Genomic DNA, 21,838 nt, shown 5'->3' with positions numbered 1-21,838 from the left:
GAGTATCTCTCTGAGCTTTCCAAACTTTCACTTTGCCCATACAGGAAGCAGAGGAGGGGGGGGAGAGCAAAACAGTGTCTCATTGAAGTTTTATTCATTTGATTGCGTTTGAATAAAGGGGGAAAAATCATCCTGTTGCAGGAATATTGATAATTTGCGGTTGGCTGTCGTCACGGTGATAATGCGCTTTTCTGTAAAACTGAGGATTTACAGCACCAGCAGCATAACGAGTGTGAGTCGTTTACGTCTGTGGTGAAAAATGAAAGATTGATGTCCAGAAGCCTGGTTTTTAAACACGAGGCTCAGATAAGCCCGGCCTTTGTTCTCTCTCGGTCTTTACATCAGACTGAAGTTGTGTAAACTGACCCTCGTGCACATATTTGCCTTTTGACGTGGCAGAAATGGGTCTACAGGTTGATATCCGGTCACCAAATTAACATCCGCGCGTTTGATTGGGCCTCTACAGCAAGTGTGACCCGATTGCGGTAAATCTTCGTGCAGATGTCACAAAATCGTCGCGTTAAGAGACTGATTGTTTCAGACTAATGGTCACTCAGCCTCTCTGATTGGTGCGCTTCGCTGCACCTCTCCTCGTCATTGGCCCCTCGCGGATTTATGCGATCTGAAAATTTGCATCAAGTCCACTTTATTGTTTTCTAGTTGTCTGTTAATTCCAGTCTGCGGAGCAGCCAGTGACCCATGCCCTGCAAACTCCTCTTCCTCCAGCCGACCGTCTGAGACGCAAAACTTTGCCTTTAGGAGTACGAGGCCAATCCAGGGCTTTTAATACGTCTCGATTTGCTAATCAAATAAAAAACAGCCCACGTTTGATTGACCGGCTCGTTTGGTCACTAATTCTTTTTCCCAGCCCTGCAATGCAGGAGAGTTAATGAAGCATTAATGGGAGTCTCTGTTTATTTAATGGCAGTGCTGGTCCTTACTCAGAGTCATTATACATGCAGTGTTTAAAACTGCATGTTAAGAGCCTGAATGAAATAAAAATGCAATAAGTTGATAGGACACCATGTTTTTATTATTTGATTGCATAACATTAAACGAGCTGAGGCCTCGCAGCTTTGGTGCCAAAAGGAAAATGTTGGCCATCGTCCACCCAGAAACGAGTCGACTTGGCCAAGAAAATGTCAACTTTGTAAAGAAAGCCATGCTGCAGATGCTTTTAGCTTATGGTGGGTGTACTTGGTGATTAGCTCGAACACAAACACTGCAGTATAAATTATTTTTGAGCTTGTTAATGAATTTATTTATTTTACATTCATTACATAAGGAAAAGCTTTTTTTTCTTCTTCTAAATATGCAAAAGGCATAAGAAGAAGCGGGGGGGGAGGGGGGGCATTTTTGTTAAGCCTGTGCATCTGGGAGCAGCATGCTCGTAAACCATAGCATCCCTCCACATCACACGAAGCCGTGGTGCTTTTTCTTTCTTCCTAAAGAATCCATTGTTTTTGTTTCCTCATTTAAGGAGCAGACATGGTGGGAATTCTTGGAATGCCGAGGGCCCGAAGCACGAAAGAACGCCATAATAAGGACGAGATAGCGTTTAATTCCTCCTCAGTGTAACGACTCTGACAGAGTCCATGCCCTGTATGCAGTGCGCTCTTCAGGTCACGCCGTTCGTGCAACGCACACGTCTGCCGGGGAGCGCCGTGCGCGTCCTGCTTTGATTCGTCACCTCCCGGTTTGATGACTGAATGAATGAAAGCTTTTCCCCGTGCTGCACATTAACACGTTCCTCTCTGACTCTTGCAGCTACCTACCCTGGTTTGAAATCTACTACAAGCTTCTAAATACCCTGGCAGACTACTTATCGAAACAACAGGTAATCTGGTCTTTTTCTGTGTCGACTATTTACACTTGTGCTCTAATGGAAAACAAAATGAGGAAAGGTGTAGTGGGATTTGCCTGAGAGACACGCAAACACGGCACCGCGGCGAGATGTTTTCCTGCATTGTGTTCTCGCGCGTCGTCTTTGGCGAGCAGCCGTCTCGGGCTCGACTCGCTTCCTGTTGTTAGCAGCAACAGTGTTGACATTTCACAGACCAAACGCTGATCTGACACTGGAAGTTTTTCCTGATGATTTACTGGAATACAAATCGTTAAGAACAAGAAAATTCACACACACACACACACACACACACACACACACACACACACACACACACACACACACACACACACACACACACACACACCACTAAAGTCTTTTCCCCTGACTTTTCGCTGCATTGTACTAGCAGAGGGAGGGGAAATGTAAAATATGCAACAAACTGGGGAGATGCGCAGCGCCTGGTGCAGCGGGTGTAGGTGATGTTCCACTGTTTAGACTGAAGGGAGGGAGCTTTGGGATCACTTTCAATTGTCATGTAGTCACTGCTTCTTCCAAGATCCTCTGAGAACGGCGATCAGGACAAAGTGTCTGTCTAAAGTAGACAATGGCAGACACACAAACTCCTGCAGTTCATCAGAATAATCTAATATGAAGAGAGGAGGGGGTGGGGGCAAAAGCAGATCAGGACAGTTTGTGCGAGGAAGACGGAGACAGAAGGATAGCTGGAAATCCTGGGTGACTGAAGTGTTAGTGTGCATGATTTGGTTTCTATTTACCCCGCTGTCCGTTCCAGGCGAGAGGGAGATGTTGACAGACGAGGGAAGACAGAAGAGCGATGAGGGTTTAAGGCGAGGGGTAAATGAACTGTTTCCCCAGGCCGTGTTGCTGACCATGCGTGTGAGCATTGAGGCTCTCATGACAGGAGGCTGTTCGATTGCACCCCTCCCTCCTTAACCCTCCTTCCCTTTACTGTATATTGCCGTCTATTGCTTCTATTTCTTTTCCACTTCATGCACGCACACACACACAAACGCTCGGCGTTCATTTCCTGGCGCGAGCAGCGGCTCATACACAAAACCAAAACAAAGTTCTCAGAGAGGAAGTTGAAGCAAACAGTCGTCCCTCCTTTTTGTTTCTCCAGCAGGAGGCCGAGGGTGTGAACGGCGATCCTGTCAAAGAGCCGTAAGTGCTGGAAGGATCGTCTCAGGCCTGATCTGTGGTCAGACCGAGTTCTCTGCCGGCTTCCTGCGGCCTCTGTCTTTGCAGCGAGGGGTGGGGGCTTAATTACTGACAGCCCGCTCTCGGGCTGTAAATCAACGCCGACGGATAATAAGCGTCTGCGGCTCGTCTTTTAACCTCGCCGTTTCTCGTTAAACATATGTCGGTCGGATGTTGCGGAGCCCTACGGCCCTGTGGTCTGCAGCAGCGCCGTGTTTGAGATTGACACGTAACTTGTGACATCAACAAGTCAAGTGAATAAAATTCACGCGTCTCTTTTCCTTGTTTGTTTGTCTCCTCTAGAAAAACGACTTGAACGACGTGCTGAACTCCCTCTATGACCTGCCTGTGCCAAAGCCCTTCACGCCCGTCAACCTGAGTGTGGTAGGTATCTTGTGTTCCCCGTTATCAGAGACAGAAAGAGGGGACAGGTGGTGACTGTGGCAGCGTGCAACTTTAAAAAAGAATTAAAGTCGTCACAAAGAAGAAACGAGCGCGTGAGGGTGGAGGAAAGCGGAGGTTGAGATAAATGAGAGAGCAGAGCAGTAGATGCTGTAGGTGGGAACAGCGACTGACACCCCGTTTGGAAACCCGTTGCTTCGGCGTGCGATGAGCCTGAGCCGGACATGTTTAAAGTGGAAGCCTCCTTTCACAGCTCGCCGTGTCTCCGCTTATCCAAAAAGTGGAACGGCCTAACGAGCTCGGCCGCTGAAAGCCGGCCTGTGACACAGCTCGGCCTCTGTCACGTCCCTGTTCGAGACGAGCGTGATGGTTTCTCTCCAGTATCTGTTTGAGTTTTAGGGCCTCTGTACTGTAACAGCATCAAAGGGTTTCGTGGGAGCCTCTGCCCTCGGGGACCACCTCTCTTTAGTGTTTTTTGTTTTTTCGGACCAATTAGACAAACAGCTGTAGAAGAACACTCGTCTAATTAAACATATGAATTTCCAGCCTAACAAGACTAATACGAGGCGATCAATAAATCTCTGTGAAGGCTAACGAGTCCATTTCTTCCCGTCTGAGTCTTGATTGGAAAAGAAGCCCCAGAGAACAGAGGTGATAGCTTCATCTCTCCTTCGCTCTTTTTCTGGAGAAGCCACTAGTTTGATATTTAATTGATGAAGCAGAATTATTCCCTTAAAGTGTGTTTTTGTTTTATCATGGCAGCCAAGAAGAAGAATCATTGTCCCCTTTCATCTGTGAACCCTCTCTCTCTCTCTCTCCCTCTCATTGTGCAAGAATGAGCAGTTGTATATTGCCACTGGGCAAGTACTGAGAGATCGGCGAAGCAAGGAGCCGGTGAGTGGAGGGGAATGAGCGAACGGCAGAGGAGGGAGGAGGCGAAATATGAAACTGCTGCTATACTAATCGCATGGGAGCCGCGGATTTCCAATTTGGCCAAATAAGCTGCGCTATCTTTTTAAATATAACAAAAACAAACTATCCTGGGCCTTGGTGTATGTTTCTTCTCCTCTGGAAAACAATCAAACTTTGTAAATGATTAATGCCCTTCCACACTGCTAGATTCTCTCTCTGAATATCAAAAGTCTTTTTTCCCTTCTCTTTATGTTTAAAGCAAAGGCAATTGTACTCAAAAAATCTCCTTGATGCCTTTCCAGTTAACCCACTTTCAATGTTTTTATATAAACAAGTCTTCGAAAGAACAAGGTGGGGGGTGGGGGGGTGATAAGCAAGCAAACAGCCAATGAAAGGCAGGGTTGAGTTGAGGAGCACGGCTTGTGATTATCACAGCGCCGCGAATTTGTAACTTTGTTTAGTTACACAGAGCACAAGGAGAGGGAGGCGGAGAGTTACCGTGGTTACGGGTGGCGGTCCTTAGCACCAAGTCCTCGATTTTACACGTTATTTATTTATTGTCTTTTATCATAGATGATAGATGGGTAATGGTAGAGGTTTCCAACGACGAGCTGAATTAACTCAACTTTAAAGCTGATGACCAAGTACTAATGCCGTCAACCAATCACGTGTGACTATTTGTGTGCAGTTTTATTTGTTCGCAGCTCTGCATCGGAGCTGCAGCGTAACCACAAACTAACCACCAGTGTTTCTCTACATGAACACGGCGACGCTGCGCCTGACGTTGATTTAACTGTAGCTCTAATCAGCACGTGGAAACCGGAGACGCTCCTTCGCTTTAGTGTTTTCTGTCAGGCATCACCGAGGGCAGGAAAATCACGTGGCTTTGTTTCTTACTTGGCAACAAGCAAAAACCTTGTTTTGGGCTGATCAGCAAAAAGTCACAAAAGGATCTTTAAGAGAACTTACGGATGTTAAGGCTGAGCGAGCGTCTGGTTAGTGTTTGCAGTGCGTGAGCTCTCCTGTCTCGGCGAGCAACCCCGCATCTCGTTAAGCGATCAGAACGAATTTGTTTTTATTTTTCAGCTGCAGAAAGTCGCCGTGCAAAATACGCATACAAATACGGCTTTAGCAATAATACAAAGCTTCGGGGGAGAGACCTTGATGTCTGCTCCAGTTTCTGTTTATTTGCTGCGTCTTTATCTCTTCTGAGCTTTGTTCAACCAGCACGGTGACCGTCCGCTGGGAGCAAACTGATGGTTTACTCGTGAAAATTGGTTTTTCACATTTTTTTGACCTTAACTCACATTTATTTAAGGAGTGAAAGGGCTGTTTGTTTTACACTAAACTGAATATTTCTTTGTCGCCAGGCAGAGAATTCAAACAACATTAAATTATGATGATGTGCAAATAAAATCTACTGTGTCTCTTTGTAGAAAGACTTTAACGTATCCGTAGAAATGCAGAGTTTAGTCTTCAGCATCAAAGCAATCATGAGACGAGCTGGCGGGTCGTCGTTCTTTGGAAACGCTGAATCGGATTCGTCAATAATGTCGTTCAAAGTGGCAAAGATGAAATCGGATGATCGAGCTCAGAACACAAACCGGATCCTTTTACCGTTAAAACAGAGGTGGGGGGAACTCCAGGCCTCCAGGGCCGGTGTCCTGCAGGTTTAGATCTCACCCCGGGTCAGCACACCTGAATCACATGATCAGTTCATTCTCAGGCCTCTGGAGACCTTCAGGACATGTTGAGGTCATTTAGTCGTTTAAATCAGCTGTGTTGGATCGAGCACATCTAAAACCTGCAGGACAGCGGCCCTCGCGGCCTGGAGTTGGACACCTGTGCATTAAGTTTCCATGCTTTTTTCCTGCCTGACTGTGGTGGACTTTTAATGGGTGGTGCTGGTGGTGGTGCGGGTGGGTGTCAAGTTGCCGATTTCATTGTTGTGTTACTCCCAATGTAAATGACTGTTTAATGATGTAAAGAGTTGAAAGTTTTGATCCGTTCTAACCTGATTTGTCTCAGTGTGTGTTTCAGAGACTCTAACCTGTGAACGAAGAGCTGCAACAGATGGTTGAGTCGAAGGCCTCAGAGAAGCGCAGCTGTACTTCCAGGAGAGTGTGTGTGTGAGACGCACAACAGTGTGTTTCACCTGGTGGTTTGTCTACCTCCAAACAGCACCTCTCTCAGGCCTCTTTGATCTGAACACTGAACCTGCCCTGCTCTCCCAAAGTGAGACAGGCAGCCCTGTGATCCTCTAAACAACCGGTGCGCGAGAGTGCGCGTCTGCGCCGAGTCGTGCACGCGCGCTCTCCGCGAGCCTTTTTAACGCTTAAATAAAGACTCCGTTTTCCACCGGAGACATCACCCCAGTCGGTGTCTACGGGGAGCTGAGCTGCTATTGAGCTTTCTCTGTTCTGTAGGCCTGATAAAAGCATTGCCACAGTTCAGACACCAGCTCAGCAATTCATATAGACAGAGCTGAAGATGAGCCATAAATCATAGAACAAAGTGAACGGCCTTTTTCTCTCCCTCTTCCCCTCGTTCTCTCCTGCGTGAGCGCCGTGCCTCGCTCGTGACCTTCCCTCTTCTTTCTCCTCATGTTTGTGTTTTCGCAGCACTCCTACTTCATCGCCCCGGATATCAATGGACTGCCAACTATCCCTGAGAGTGTAAGTATGTGTGGAAAAGAAAAGGAAGAAGAGATAAAGAGAAATCCCTGTATTCTGGGAACATCTTTGCCTCTAATCGTTTTTAATCAGATACACATGTCACTCTTTGAAATGATTGCATCACGCTCTTGTATCAGCTTTAGCTCCTGCGGTGCTTCTGCTTTTAATGTCAAGGTTCACAGACTGGCATGGCTGTTGGTAGATTCAAACTGAGCTCGCGTCCTTTGTTGATTTCTGCATTCAAATCTCAGCTCGAAGCGTTAAGGCGGGGACTTACAGCTACGTGCCATCACGCTGGCTCTGTGTAAGGGATGCAGTTAGCACAAGTTTGCCAAGTTTCCCGAACAGTGTGTGCAATCGTACAAGTCCAACTGCTGCGTTTCCTCTGGCTTCAGTCTGCAGCGTTGGCGCTTTACTGCAAACGAGTTGTGCCAGGACAGTTTGTTACCAACCTGAATGTCCTCCTGTTCTTGTCCATCTCCAGAGAAACCTGACCGAGTACTTTGTGGCCGTGGACATCAACAACATGCTCCAGCTCTACGCCAGCATGCTGCACGAACGCCGCATCATCATTACCTCAAGCAAGCTTAGCACTGTGAGTCCCACCCGTCAGACGCTCGACAAACACTCGGTCTTTGTGCTTTTCTGTTTTTAATTCGAGCTGAGGTGGAGCTTTCAGCCGGCGTGTCTGCACGTGTGGGGCTGTCGATGCCTTGGTGTGGAGCTCTAACACCCTCGTTATAAAGTATGTGGCTGAAGCATAGATTGAACATGAGTCCCTTCATCAATATTCCAGCAGGACATCAAACCCTAACAAGTATGCTGAGAATATTTATCTGACACTTTGCTGCTTATGTGGGGAGATCTGTCGACCCCTCCGCCCCCGCCCGGTCTGACGGGCAGCCCACGATAAAGCTGGATTATTTGCGTCCTATAATGGGAACGCATTGATGTCCACAGAGGCGGGCTCGATTCTCTCACAAAACTTAAACTCGCTGCCTGTTTGCACGAGGGAGGAAATCTCTCATTCCGGCCTCTCTCCGTTATCCTCGCTGCTGATGAGGCCAAACGTTTATGAGGCGGGAGAGGGAAGTGATGTCATCCTAGTCCTATCTGCATCCGCGGCGTTGCTGGTCCTGCCACCTTTGCAGAACACTTAGCAGCCGCAGGGGCCCACGCCTGGCGTTTTGGGCGCTGGAGGGAACCGTTCCCAAGGTCTCCCACAGGAGCTATAATCAGGAAGACCTGTGAAAATGACTCAGCCCCTTAGAGGATTTCACCTGTCTCCCCTCAGCTCCTCAGACCAGCAGCACCTGTGCTGGAGATCCAAGCAGCACACGGTGCAGTGACAGGAGCGGTGCATGATGTAAATGATCAGACTCAAGGGTGAGACTGTTTTTATTTCAGCAGGAATACTTGGGGGGAGGGGAGGGGTTTATTTTTTCCCTGTCTGTGATTTACAGTCCTCTGCTGCCCGAAGACAAATCTCAGCTTGTTTTTCTAACAAATATATGCCGACAGGATATTTTAAGAGCCTCCACGTCAGACCTTTACCTCCGTGAGCCTTTTATCCTCTGCAATTCTTCATCCACTCATCTATCCATCCATCTTCCTCGGGGAGAGGTGTTTTGGTTTGGTAGCGTTATATGTCAGGAACTGCAGCACAAAAGTATTTTCACATCTCCGCTGGGATTACGAGCAGGCCCGGTGTTATTACTGCTCCTGTGATGCGTTGTTTTTGTTGTTGGGCAGATTGACCCGCAAGTTCAAGCGGAAATGGCTGCCGCCATTCTCGAAGCCGCGTATCTGAGCGTATGTGTACTTAACTTGAAAGCGCTCCGGCTCGTTATCCGGTTCCCCGTCTTGTGATCGAATATGTTACTGGATGAGAGAATTATAATTTATGTCAGAGTTCGTCCAAATGTTGGTTAAAGTGAGCGTCGGCAGCCACTGGATGGACAGCCAGTGTTTCTCCAGTCTGCTACAGATAGAAGATGTATGAGAGAAAGTATTGTTAGTAACATCGTTAGTACCATCCAGCTGCTTTTCACCACCTCCGCCTGTCCAGCATCTCAACCGAGCAGAGTGAGACGGGGAATAGAAACACACACACACACACACACACACACACGCTCAGAGATGTGCTGCATTTATTCTGCCTGCTCGAGGTGCTGCCTGTGTTAAAGCCCCCGGTGAACCCAGCGTGTCAGTCTGTCGGTACATGGCTGCCGCGTCTCGCAAGCAGCCAAAAGCAAAGGAATAAATCATGATCGTACAACAATGCGTCAGTTGACTTATTGCTGCTTCGTGACCAGAGGTGAATGGTGCCGCTGTTTTCTTTTTTTGTTTTTTGTTTAAAAAGAAAAAAAAGCCAGTCGGCGGTGGCGCAGGGGCGGGAGCCAGCCGTGCGTGCAGCCTTGTCATAGGCCCGTATAATAGGGCTGCATCGGCCCTTCCTCTAACTAGTCAGCTGGGAGGACCCCCTCTGAGTCTTTCATATGCCGAGGCCCCCCAGCTCTGCAGCCCAGCCTCTGCCCTGCCTATCGCCCAAATTCACACCGCCCCGACCCCGGCACTGGCTGACAGCAGCCCTCTCATCAGGCTGTCAGGCCTATGCTAACAAGGAGCTATCCATCCAGCGTGCCCTGGAGTGCCAGCTGCCTCTCTGTTTCCAGCCTTTTCCTCTGTTCCTTCCCCGTCTCTCTTTCTCCCACTTCTCTCGGCGTCTCTCCCCCCTCGCTCTCTGTCTTAGTAATTCTTTCTCTCTGACATATTATTTTCTGTCCATCTGTCTCTCACTCTCTCCCACTACACCTCTCTTTCTCTCTGACTTTGCCTGCCTCTTCCTGGGAGTCTTAATGTGTCTGTCTGCTGTTGGGCAACTGCAGAACATCAAGACATCCTCCCCCCTCCTCCCCCACCTTGTCCTCGATAGACTCGTCTCTGCCCCGTCTCTGCCGTGTGTCTTAAGGCGCGTGTCGTCGCCGCGATGGTGTGCGTGCACATGTGCGTGCAGAGGGTGTTCAGAGCGTCGGCTTCTTTTTTTTAAGCATGCATCTGTTTGTGCGAGTCGTCTGCGCTCACAGGTGTTTGTACCTTATGCCTTATGTCTTCCTGTGAGGGACTGTGTGGGAGGCCTGGCGTTGGCTGCTGCCTGCGTTGTCCTGCGTGCCCTCTCTACCCCCCCGCCACCTACCTGTTTGTGGCATGCTTGCGTCGTACAGAGCCTGACACCGGCGTTTGTCAACAGAGGGAAAAGCAGAGCGTGGGTAATTGGTGACTACTCCGGAGAGGAGAGGGAAAGGCTAACACAGCAATACAATGACAGGGAGGTGGGGGGGATGAGGGAGAGGTGGCAGGGGACAGAAGGACAGCAGGAGGAGAGGAGGAAACGGAATAAGTAATGGAGACTTGGGATGAAAACAGGATTGAATTTGGAGAGCGCACAGGGACAAAGTTGGAAGGAGAGGCAGCGAGTGTTTCAGGCCGGTGTGAGGAGGTCAAGAGCGGCCGTGTCGATTCCTCCTGTCAAACTGAATTAGGTCGCCCGCAGCAGCGGTTATTCTTGCTGCGTTTAAACCAGAGAGCAGCTGGTTAAAGGCTCGGCGACCGTCATAGGACCTCTTTAAGTGCGATCGTAGCAGCATTGTTTGTGCCTCATGTCAATCTGCTCAGGTGAAGAATAATGGGAAGGGTATGGCAGAGCGCTGATGTCTCGAGCGGGTCTGGACTTAATTGAAGGGCGGCGCTGCTGTTCGGTCATGAAAACACAGTTTGGATGCAAAATTGAGGTTTATTTATCTAAACGTTGTTGTCCTCGATTCAGTGAAAAAGTGGCAAATAAAATATGTGTAAATACAAAAACTCCCCTTTTCTATTCTGCTGCTGATCGCCAGGAAACAAAGGATCACATCCAACCTCATTATTGATAAACTGCTTCATTCCTGAGTTTATGGCGTCGACTTTGAGTTGCAAATTTTCTTCCTCTTCCATCTTCTCCAACTTTCACCTCCTCCTCTGTATCTCTCGATCCCTCTCTTTTCGGTCTGTCCTTCCTTTAGTCTCACTGAATAGATCTGGGAAGACCCGTGTTAGTATGGACACTTTCTGTCTCGGCTACAGCGCACTAAAAAGCTCTCAGGGCAGAACCAAAGACCTTGACTGCTTTTTGAAGCAGGCTGTCGCTGTATAATCGGTTAGCTTCTCTCAGAGGAAGGGGCAACACACACACATGCACAGTGTGTAGGAGGCAGGCAGCCCCTCATTACCGGGCATAGCCCTGGTCCCCGAGGACTGGACCCAGCACCTAATCCTGTATTTGTTCTTGGGGACTGTATCTGTGATTCTCCATTGAATGGAATATTAAGCACCGGGTCTTTTGTGGAGCGTGTAAGCCATTTGGCTCCACTCATCTATTATTTATCAGCCTGGCAAATATTTTATCAGCCTTAGCCTCTCATGACCCACTCTCATGTGAAGCCCCCCTATAAATGAAGAAAAAAAAACAGGGGTATCTTTTTTTTTTCTTTTTCAATTTATCCTCCTTTTACTTTTTGCCTCATTTGTTCTAAAACCAGGACAAGGACACGGCCGTGTGTATTAGGCTGAATTAGAGAAGCAAATATGTGAAGTATTCCTCTGGAGTTCCCTTCGAGTTACCTTATCTAAGGCGCGCTGCCGCTTCCACCGCTTTGGAGATAGCACATAAATGAAAAGTGAAATCTAGATTTGCCTTATAAATCATTATCTTAGTTTCAGACTCCCTTCTCGGCCGACTCCCCCAAGCCAGCCACCCAGCCTGGGAAGAAGAGAAGCGCAGAGAGATACTCCTGTTTTCACTTTCAACCTGAGAGTAAATCATGCCGGTTGGGGGGCTCACCTTGAGGCTTGGTGGAGATAATTGGAGTTGGTTAGCGAGGTGTTCTGAGCCATTACCTCCTGGTACCAGCGAATGGCTGGGGCTTGTCTCTCACTCCCAGAGGAGGGATACAGTAGCCTGTTGGCTCTGCGCTTCGCGTGCGTGCGCGCACATGCATGCACACGTGGCACGTGCACACATGCGTGCGTGCAGAACCGCAGCCAGATCGGTGACCTTTCCCGATCGCAATTTTAATGGCCCCTCAGCATCGTAGGGCGTGAGAGTTCTGATCGTCACTTTTCCACCAAGTGCTTCACTTTCATACATTAATATTCATAGCATTGATTTATTTTCAGAATTAACTAAAAAAACAGGAAAATAAAAACCCCAAACTGTTTGCCAGGGAATTAATCCTGACAGGAGCGTGGCATTGTTGTTTTATTTGAAGACAGCAGGAAGCAGAAATATGCATATGCAGATACACAGAGCAAGACACCAATTAAATGTTGATTAAGTCTTAACTATTGTGGGACTGCGTGTATGAGAGATTGCAGAGAGACAATTAAAACGAAACGGAAAAAAGAAAAGACGTTGGCTTTTTTTTTTTTCCTGGCCAAACACACACGCTGGGAGGGAAACACACACACACACACACACACACACACACACACACACACACACACACACACACACACACACACACACACACACACACAGGCTTTCTGTTGTGAGCTTTTCAGATGTCCGGGCTTGATCTTTGGGTGGATTCAGAGGGGTGGGGCCCGTCTCTCTCTCTGGCAGCGGTGGTTTTCAGCCGCCGAGCTCGCCCGCTTTTGGCCGGTCAATTGTGACACTGCGTGTGTCAGCGAGCAGGGGGTCTCCTGGCAGTTGCGCGCGTGTGCGTCTGATAGCGTGTGTCCGCTTCACACATTGACTGTGAAGCTGCAGCAGTATAACAGCGGCTGCTGCTCCGGGGTCCCGGCGGTATTGGCCTAGCCCGCAGTCTCTCTTGGCTAACTCATGTTTCATTCTTTGGCAATTTGCCCTAATGAAGTCCCGCAGGAGCCCCTCAGACCTCTGTTCTCTTTCCATATTTAATCATGTTATTTTAATCTGGGGGATGAGCTAACGCCTCTTTCTGTGTGTGTGTGTGTGTGTGTGTGTGTGTGTGTGTGTGTGTGTGTGTGTGTGTGTGTGTGTGTGTGCGTGTGCGCTGCAGGTCATTACTGTAGCTCGGTTTCATGTGATGAGATGTCAAGAGGGAGATGCTGGCTTTAAGACAATGGAAGACAATGACTTTAGTTCTGGGTGTAATATTGGTTTGACAGTGTAAAAAGCTCCTTTGAAAAGCAGTGTCATCTTCACGTGATTGCTCCTCATCATTTGTTTAAAAAAAGAGGTTAATTATTCCGTCTTTTCCCTTTTAATTTCCCAGCCATCGTGGTCGGGGTAATTCTGATTTTTATGGCTACTGTCAGACTGTTTTGGCTTTCTTTTGTTGCTTTTGTGCAGGTCACAGCACAATCCCCACTTACTGACACTGATTGAAAAAGAGTTTAATAATGAACTCTGACTCTTTAAAAAAAATGGGGTCAGAATCAGTGTTTTAAAGTAATGACTCGTAATGGCCAGGTGCAATAGCAGCAAAACGTGTTTGCTCTAATGACCCTGGACAAGTAAATCGATACGGAGACGGCGCTGGATGCGTGTTGGCTGCTTTCCTTAGATCAATCTTTTTAATAGTTTTCTTTTCACATCAGTCGTCTCTGCTTTCTCTGTCACGAGGTCGGAGGCGGGCCCTGTCAGCGGGCTCGGCCATCAGAAACGGACGAGGATGTGTTCGCATGAAACGACTGCATGTTTGGTTTATATTAAAGGACATAACAGGGTGTGGGCGGGGCCACTGTAGTCATTTCTTAAAAGTAATTTATTACTTAAAATTACTTTCACCAAGAGCACAAATCAGAGTCTCCAAACTGTTCTGCCTTTTCATGAATTTTATGTTGTTGCTCAAAGTTTTTCCTTTTGAATCCCTCCTCCTCACATCTTCTCTCTCTTCCTGCAGTTAACGGCGTGTGTCCACGGCGCCGCCGCTTTGCTCTTTCCCATGTACTGGCAGCACATCTTCATCCCTGTGCTGCCCCCGCATCTTCTGGACTACTGCTGGTAAGGCTGACCACCTCTGCAGCACACACGCAGCAAACACCACGAGCATCAGCATCACCAGTGTTTTCTCTCCAGCGCACACGTGTGCAGACGCGCACACGTGTGCAGACGTGCACGCGCGGCGTGGCGTGCTCTGCCACTAAAAGTGCAGACACTCGTGTTCACACCTTCTCCCACCCATTCTTCATGTTCTTGCGATTCCTCTCGTGGCGCGACTTCTCACGTGTGGCTTCCTCGACATAATGAACGGCCCCGATCACCGGGCTCCATATTTCATGCCGGCGCCGCCGCGCTCTCATCATCTGGGCTCTCTCAGGGTTTCATTAGCGATCCAACGCAGATCCGACAAATCTGGACGGATTTGACTGAAACTGGATGCGGAGCGGGAGTCGCGGCTCGTCTGCAAAGCCGCACGTGCTCTGGTCAACGTCAGATCTGAACGCGTGAAAGCGTTTGCAGCGCGGTTACGTTTGTCCAGCGCTTCACCATCAGCGACATTTGGCTTGAAGAAGCTATAAATCACTGACAGTGAAATGTGATTTTCAACACTCTGCAAAGACTCATCATTATCTTATTCAATCACAGCGGTGTCCTCATGCGCTGATTAGATAATGCAATTACATTAGATGTGTGTGTGTGTGTGTGCATGAGCGTCTCTGCCCATGCCTGTGCGTCTACTGTTTGTGTAACTGGATCTGCGTAAATGTCGAACATTCATAAAACAGCATCCAGGCCTGCTGCTTGTTTTTCAGTTGCTTTAAGCTGATTACAAGCCTGTGGCTGCTGAATCATTCTGGCCAGGAACACGCTGACCCCAAACTATCCGATTATTACCGCCTCTGTAAACCTCATCGTAAAAATGGTTTCTATTATTTGACTGTTTTTGTTGATTTTATTCCTCGTGCTGATGGGGAGCGGTCCGTGATTCAACTTTTCCTTTCCGCAAACTTTGAAAACGAAGATATATATCACACCAAATAAGGACGACATGATAATAACCCCGAAAAACCAAACACTTTATTTTTTGTTGTTTTTGAAAATAAAAATAAAACTCTTGACACATCTGCCCTTTAACTTTCTGAGGGAATAATTCTTTCTGCACTTCCTGAAACTATCAGTCGACTCGGAGAGAAACCAAGCCTTAAATGCTCCACTGATGCTTGTTGTTTTATACTTTTGTTATTAACCAGTAAGTTTTGCATTTCTGTCAGTAGAAGTCGGTGTGTTATTTTTAAACTGTTCTTGTTTAATCTTTTATTCAGTCTCAATCAGCGATGTAAGGAAGGCGAGAACACATTTTGTGCTTTTAAGAATAAATCCTGTAACGTGAGATTAGTTTGTGCTGCTGCAGTTAATCTGATGCTGTTGGGAAATAATCACAAACCTTACAGTGAATAGAAAATGTGCTGCCTGTGCCTGTCAGCTGGGTTCAATTAAATATAGTTGTCAGTACATGCAGCAGTGTCAACTGTAATTATTTTAAGGATTAGTGACCGTTGTTATTTTTAGCGATACGTGATTACCACTGTTCTTAATCATTTTGAGTCAGGCCTTCACATTTCAGCACATGTAACCCTGAAATGTATTCAGATTACATTTATGGAATACAAAGAAACTAATTTCCACAGCTGTGATTTTTTTATTTCAAAGACTCGTGTCATCGCTGAAGTGTCCTCCGTGAATGTTTCCTCCGTGTAAGCGTCTGATCTCACAGGTCTCACTCTTTCTGTCCACAGCGCCCCTATGCCGTACTTTGTGGGAGTTCATCTCAGTCTGCTCGAGGTATGTTCGAAAGTCTTTAGCATTTTCAGTAGATTTGAACGTCACGTGTTCATTTTGTAGATGGTTTTCATTTGAGTGTTTCAATAAAATTTGACAGCTATATTTTCTTCTCTTTTCACTTCCTCTGCTGCTTTCGTGCTTCCTTAAAGCAAACGTACACAGAAGCCCAAGAAAGCATCTGCAAACAAAGAGCTTTCCTACTTCATTGTGTTGTTTGGGGGGCAAGTCATCAGCAGCACTGCTGCTTTGTGTGAATGCATGTTGCAAGAACACACACGCTTACACTTGTGTGTAAGTGTTAGTATGTAGGTGTGTGTGTTTGTGCAGATGCATATGTTCTAATGCACACGTGTGTGTGTGTGTGATATTTGTCTGACAGTTGCGGCAGTGGCAGTATTTATCACACTCTGCATCCGTGACAGACCTTCTTTCCGCCACTACATAATTAGTCCAGATCAGCATGTGAGCCTCCGCTGCACAGGCTGTCACAAAAGTGACAAACTAGAAATTCACACACAACGCTGCCCCCCCCCACCCGCCTTCCCCGCACACACACCTGCCTGCATCCTGCACCACACTGAAATAATTGTTGAATTTGTCGCCATCAGGATGCGTGCGGCACGCCGCAGCATCACGGTGTTGTTATTGATGCGTGAGGTTTTTGGTGCTGTGGAAAATGTTCGCGCGGTCCAAATGTTTTCTCTCGGTGCCATTCTTCATTTCGCCAGCTCGCGTCTGCGCGCGCGTTACCGTAAACACGTTCTAATCATTTTTCTCCCCCACGCGCCATTTTTCATCCTTAATCGTAAAGGAGTGTGGTAACTGTGCAGCTTTAACCGCGGCTGCTGGATGTTCATGTTCCCGGGGCTTCAGGACAGAAATAACTTTGTCTCCCGGGAAACGCACCTGGGCCACACTGCGGGTTTAAAACCGTGGCGTCGTTTCACAATTTAATAATTCCACAAATACAAATATTTATTACGTTGAAAGATGTCAGATGCACAGGAAGTCTCCAGCACAACCATCATTAAGAAAAACAATAAATGATCGCTTTGAGTGTATGTGTGTACTTTTGAAACTTGTGAAATAATAATGATGAGAATATCTACGCTGCTGCACTAACGTCGCCCTTTTCCTCCCGTAGAGAGTGCGCAGTCGATCGCTGGAGGACGTGGTCATCCTGAACGTGGATACAAACACCCTGGAGAGCCCTTTCGACGACCTGCACAACCTCCCGAGTGACGTGGTGAGACCAACGCGCAGCTTTTATTGCTACATCGCACACACACGCAGTAATCTCACGTGCACACGCGCATGGCAAGAAAACTAAAGCGCACACACATCCAGAAACTTGTCAGAGCACGGCTCTGTCCCCTCCCCGCATCATTAATGACTGCAGCACTGGCTCCTCAGACTGCGGCTGTCTAAAGTAAACTCCCGTCGCGTCGTATGACGCTGGAAGGCAAACAGCATTCCCCGACCATCAGAGGCTTGTGGGAAAATGTGAAACTCCCTTCCCTTCATCTCCATCCATTCTAATCATTATTTCACAAAGTCTTGCGTTTCTGCCTGCCCACTGGCACGTTTCTGAGGAGGAGAGATAGGAGGAGGCAGAGAAAAGAAAAGGCAGAGATGGGTGATTTTGTGGGGGGAGAGAGTGGGAAGAAAGGGGCCAATTACCAGAGTGGGCAGTGAAGCCACCTGCCAGCGCGTCGTCTCTTTAATTAACGGAGCGCCGACGCCGGTCAGTGCTACGGGAAGCATCACCGTGGCGTCGGGGTCACTCGCACACACCGGTCTTTGTGGTGTTTGTTTAGCTCTTCTTCACGGTGTGTGTTTAAAGCTCCGCCGTGAGACGGCGAGGCCCCGCCGAGGCTGCGGACGCTCTATTACCCACGCTGCTAACAGTATATGCTCGGGCTCCGCCGCCTACAGGACTCCTGTCCCAGCAGCAGGACATAATTTCATCCACTGCCCAGCAGACTCCAGACCTGCTCGCACTCCCACACTTCTCTGGTTCTCCTGGTTTAGCGCTGCTCAGCCTGCTAGCGTGTGTGAATGCCTCTTTACTGTGTGCACCCATCTCTTTTACACTTTCTGCCAGCTCTCTCGCCCGTTTGCCTGCCTGACTGCTCGAGTTTCATGGCACCTGTCTGCCTTCTTGTCTCCCGCCCTCGCAGCGCTTCCCGCCTGCCTGGACGTTTCCCGCAGCCGCTGTTTGCTTCTCGTGCTTCTCTGCCTGTCTGGCTACCTTCTTCTCACTTCCTGCCTGCTTGCTTTTCTGCACCCAGGGACCGAATCCCTAAATTAAATTGCAAACTGAGTTTGTCATAAAAAAAGAGTCGGGGCTTTTGAAGGCGACAGAAGCGGAGAGAGAAGCCTTTGTCTTTGCCGTGTGATAAATTAAGTGGCAGGCTCGGAGGCTTTTTTGCTTTGATCCCCACTCGCCATTTTTCCTGACTAATGACAGAACATAGCCTGCACATCACGTCGAATTACACCACCTGAAACGGAAACTTTGCTGGCATTAATATATTTATCGTAACAAATTGTTGTTGTTTTTATTCCCGTTCATTTCCCCCTCCTGTCTCCTCTCATCTCTTCGCGGAGGTTAGCAGATTAATAACAAAGCGAGCAGGTACTAATTGAGTGGAATTCCAGGTCTCTTGTTAGTTTGCTTGTTAGTGATGAGGACACGCCACATGGCATTTGATGTTTGTGTTTACACAAAAGGAGGCATTGTGCAGTTTGTCAAAGTGAGGCCTGAAATCTTGATTAATGCTGAGCGATTCTCTGCCTGGGCTGAGCTGCCGAGCTATGAAAGGCGCTCCTGGTTTCTCGGCGGTTCTCGCTGTAACGCTCGGGCTTTATTCGGCGTGAAGCCCAACGATTATTTCACTTTGTGTGAATATATAACAGCATCAAATGGATTCAAAGGCCACGGGCGGTTCTTCTGCGCGTACGACTAAAAACACCCCGATGTTGATTTAAGGAAACCTTTGGAGATCCGTTTAATTGTGGCGGCGCGAGCACATGTGGACTCCATTACGAGGATCTGCTGACCAGTGGCCGAGCTTTTAGCGGGTTCAGAGTTCACAGTTGTCCCGAATTAGTGTCTGTCTTTCAGACGGGACCCCTGCTCCAGCTCCGCCCCCTTAATGGTCTTTTCCCGCAACTTCACACATAATATTTTAGATTTATTGACTATTACGAACGCTACCACGCCAGTAGCGAGAAGGAAAGATCTGACTGAGAGTAATTGGTAAGGATGCCGCCAACGTTTGAGGGCAACTCTTGATTTTTATTGTTTTTAAATTGGAAACGTCACATTAATCAAAGATTCAGAATTAATTTCTTTTTGTCTTTTTTGTTTTTATTTGGAACATGAGGAATATCTGAAGCGTGGCGGTCCACAGCAAAGCCGTGTGTTTGTTTGAAACAGGGAACTTTGTTTGTTTGTTGACTGTTGTTTTTAAATAAAAGGCCTGATATTATCAGACAAATGGAGCCTACAGTGCTCTGGCAGGATTTTGCATTATTTAGAGTTGCTTTAACCAAAAGTTTCGATACTTTTTTTTTTTATACATTAATGTTGATCTCACAACAGGCTGCGCTCGTGTCAGTAAAAGCAACGTGTTGACAAGCTTACTGAAAAGGAATAGTCGATAAAAACAAATAAAAAAGAAGCTGTAGTTTTCCCTGGAAGATCAAGGTATTTTTGTTTCCTTCTCTGAGAGCCGCGATTCTTCAGCAGAGATTGTGCTGATAAAGTTATAATTGGCTTTTGGTTGGAGGAGCTGTTTACTCCACCAGTCATTAAAAGTATCCAAGAATAGCAAATTAGGAGTCTGTTAATTCCGAAAACAAACACCGCACGTCTGAATCGGATTGTTTTTTGATCCTGGCAGTTGATCTCAAACCAATGATGGAAGAATTTTTTGTTTTCATGTATTATTCTTTCTGTGCCGCGTATTCAAGGTGAGCTGCTACAATGCAGCTCACATCTTTATTTTCAGATGCTCCCTCTCACATCACAGCCTAATTCCTTCTATTCTCCTCCTCTCTGCCTCTCGCTACTTTGCTGACACCGCGTACCCGTGCGTACCTAGCCTTCGCACATTTGATCATTTGTATTCCCAATCAAGGGGGGGATTTACAGCGTACACTCCTACTTCCTGTATTTCAAGCCTACATTTGGAGGTTTACAAATGAACGAGGGGGTTGAGGCTGCGTCTGCGCGCCTCTCCTGAGATCACCTGGCGCACTTAATCAAACATCGCAGCTTTAATTTGGTGTTCGGTTTCTGACATTTTCCAGAAAACAACATCTACGTCATCATGTAGAGCAGAGCGCGGCCGACAACAGCAGGCAACACTCACACGGAGACACCCGCACGCCGGAGGAACGTTTGTCGTTCATGTGTAGTTTGGGGTAAACTTTCTGCTCAGATTTTGTCCATTTTCACTTCAGAATAAGTCAAGTTTGCTTCACTTAAAGCAAAGCTGCCTACGGTAAAGTCCCTCGCATGCTGTGCTGCAACTACGTGGTAGCTCAGCGCCGGGAAAGCAGTCGCTCCACCCCGGCTACACGCTGTACTTTACCAGAAACAGTCCTGGAATCTGCACCGCATCATAACAAGCTGCAAGCAAAGTATCTGATTTCCTTGTTGTGAGTCTGCATTGTACCGACTGCAAACGTCAGACGGTGCTCATTTAAAGCCTCGTTGTCCAGGTTGTGATTTGTCTTTCTGAGGCGCACACACTCCCGCTGCAGCGTTAGCAGCCCTTCATTGACTCGCGTGGAGTTTAAAAAGCTGCACTTCATTTTCACATAGTCGGTCTGCCGGCGCTTCGCTCTGGATTAGAAGTCAAAAAGGGAGAGCAGCATCACCCACTGCGTTAGTTATTGAAGTGAGGGATGACATTTAGCTGTAGTTAATTATGTATGCAAAACTCAGCCGCTCAGCTGCTATAAGAGGTCAGCTTGACAAAGTAACCCCACACCGGGCAGAATCTCATGGCAATGAGAGAGCCCTATTAAAACACACACACACACACACACACACACACACACACACACACACACACACACACACACACACACACACGCTGCTTCCCCCCTTTGCTTTCTCACCCTTTCTCATTTCGCCTGACTAATGTATTGCAACGCTCTGAATACTTTATCCTTTAGTTTTTTCTTCCACTGCTTTACTGATTTAAAAAATAATAATTTCTTGCAGTCAAACCTGAAACTAGTATCGATTGTATTTGTGTAGATTTGTCTTTGTTCTGCATTTTTATGGTTAATTTTCATTTTGCGGTTTAAAAGATATCTAATATTTATCTTTAATTGAAAGAATGAATGATTTCTCACAGATTCCAAGTTGCGTTCTCTGTGTGTGTGTGTGTGTGTGTGTGTGTGTGTGGGTTCTCTGTGCGTCTTTGTTCAGATTTGTGTGTGTGTGTGTACAGTTCAGACTGCAGCACATCAAAAGAAAGTGGGAGATTTTCATAACTATTTTTTTCTTTGTAGTTCTTTAATTGCGTCCCCATGGCTTTCTTTCCCTGGACAGATTCTTAAACAAAACATTCCTTTTTTGTGAGAAGAAAATCCAACTTTTTATTCGTTCTTTTAAAACAACAGAAGCATCGGGGTCGTTATTTGTGAGACTTTTTTTTTTTTTGTAATGCCCGAGTAAAAATTTAAAGTAAAATTCTACATATCTGTATATAATCGAGCTCGTTTGCAGATGTTTTTTCTTCTCCTTTTGTTTATTAAAAGTGAACGTTTGTGTGCGTCATCATTACCTGATTCTGTGTCACTTTACAAAACAGGAAATCACATGGTAAGTTTGCTTTTTTTAAAAATTCTCCAAAAGCTCGTGCGTTTCGTGCGTTTCCTGCACACGTGCGCAGCAGTGCGAGGCGATGCCCTTGATTGATGCTCACTCGATGCATCAAGGCGGCGGCGTGAGCGCAG

General features: G+C 47.2%; 1 protein-coding gene across 4 annotated transcripts in view; it reads left to right on the top strand.

The window, feature by feature from the left end:
- Positions 1-21,838, top strand: part of dennd1b (DENN/MADD domain containing 1B) — a 92,571-nt gene that overhangs the window by 40,143 nt on the left and 30,590 nt on the right. For 2 of the 4 annotated variants that reach the window (XM_040015032.1, XM_040015030.1), the window contains 8 exons: positions 1,768-1,837; positions 3,368-3,448; positions 4,301-4,360; positions 7,000-7,053; positions 7,538-7,648; positions 13,977-14,077; positions 15,814-15,859; positions 17,004-17,105. In XM_040015032.1, coding sequence (XP_039870966.1) covers positions 1,768-1,837; positions 3,368-3,448; positions 4,301-4,360; positions 7,000-7,053; positions 7,538-7,648; positions 13,977-14,077; positions 15,814-15,859; positions 17,004-17,105 — 625 coding nt within the window. The remainder of the gene's footprint in view (positions 1-1,767; positions 1,838-3,367; positions 3,449-4,300; positions 4,361-6,999; positions 7,054-7,537; positions 7,649-13,976; positions 14,078-15,813; positions 15,860-17,003; positions 17,106-21,838) is intronic. The other 2 variants (XM_040015031.1, XM_040015033.1) reach the window with 2 other exon arrangements.

The sequence above is a fragment of the Simochromis diagramma genome, unplaced genomic scaffold, assembly GCF_900408965.1.
Source record: "Simochromis diagramma unplaced genomic scaffold, fSimDia1.1 OVJJ01000453.1, whole genome shotgun sequence".
Lineage (NCBI taxonomy): Eukaryota > Metazoa > Chordata > Actinopteri > Cichliformes > Cichlidae > Simochromis > Simochromis diagramma.
The sequence above is the reverse complement of the archived record's forward strand: the minus strand, read 5'-3'. Positions and strand labels throughout refer to the sequence as shown.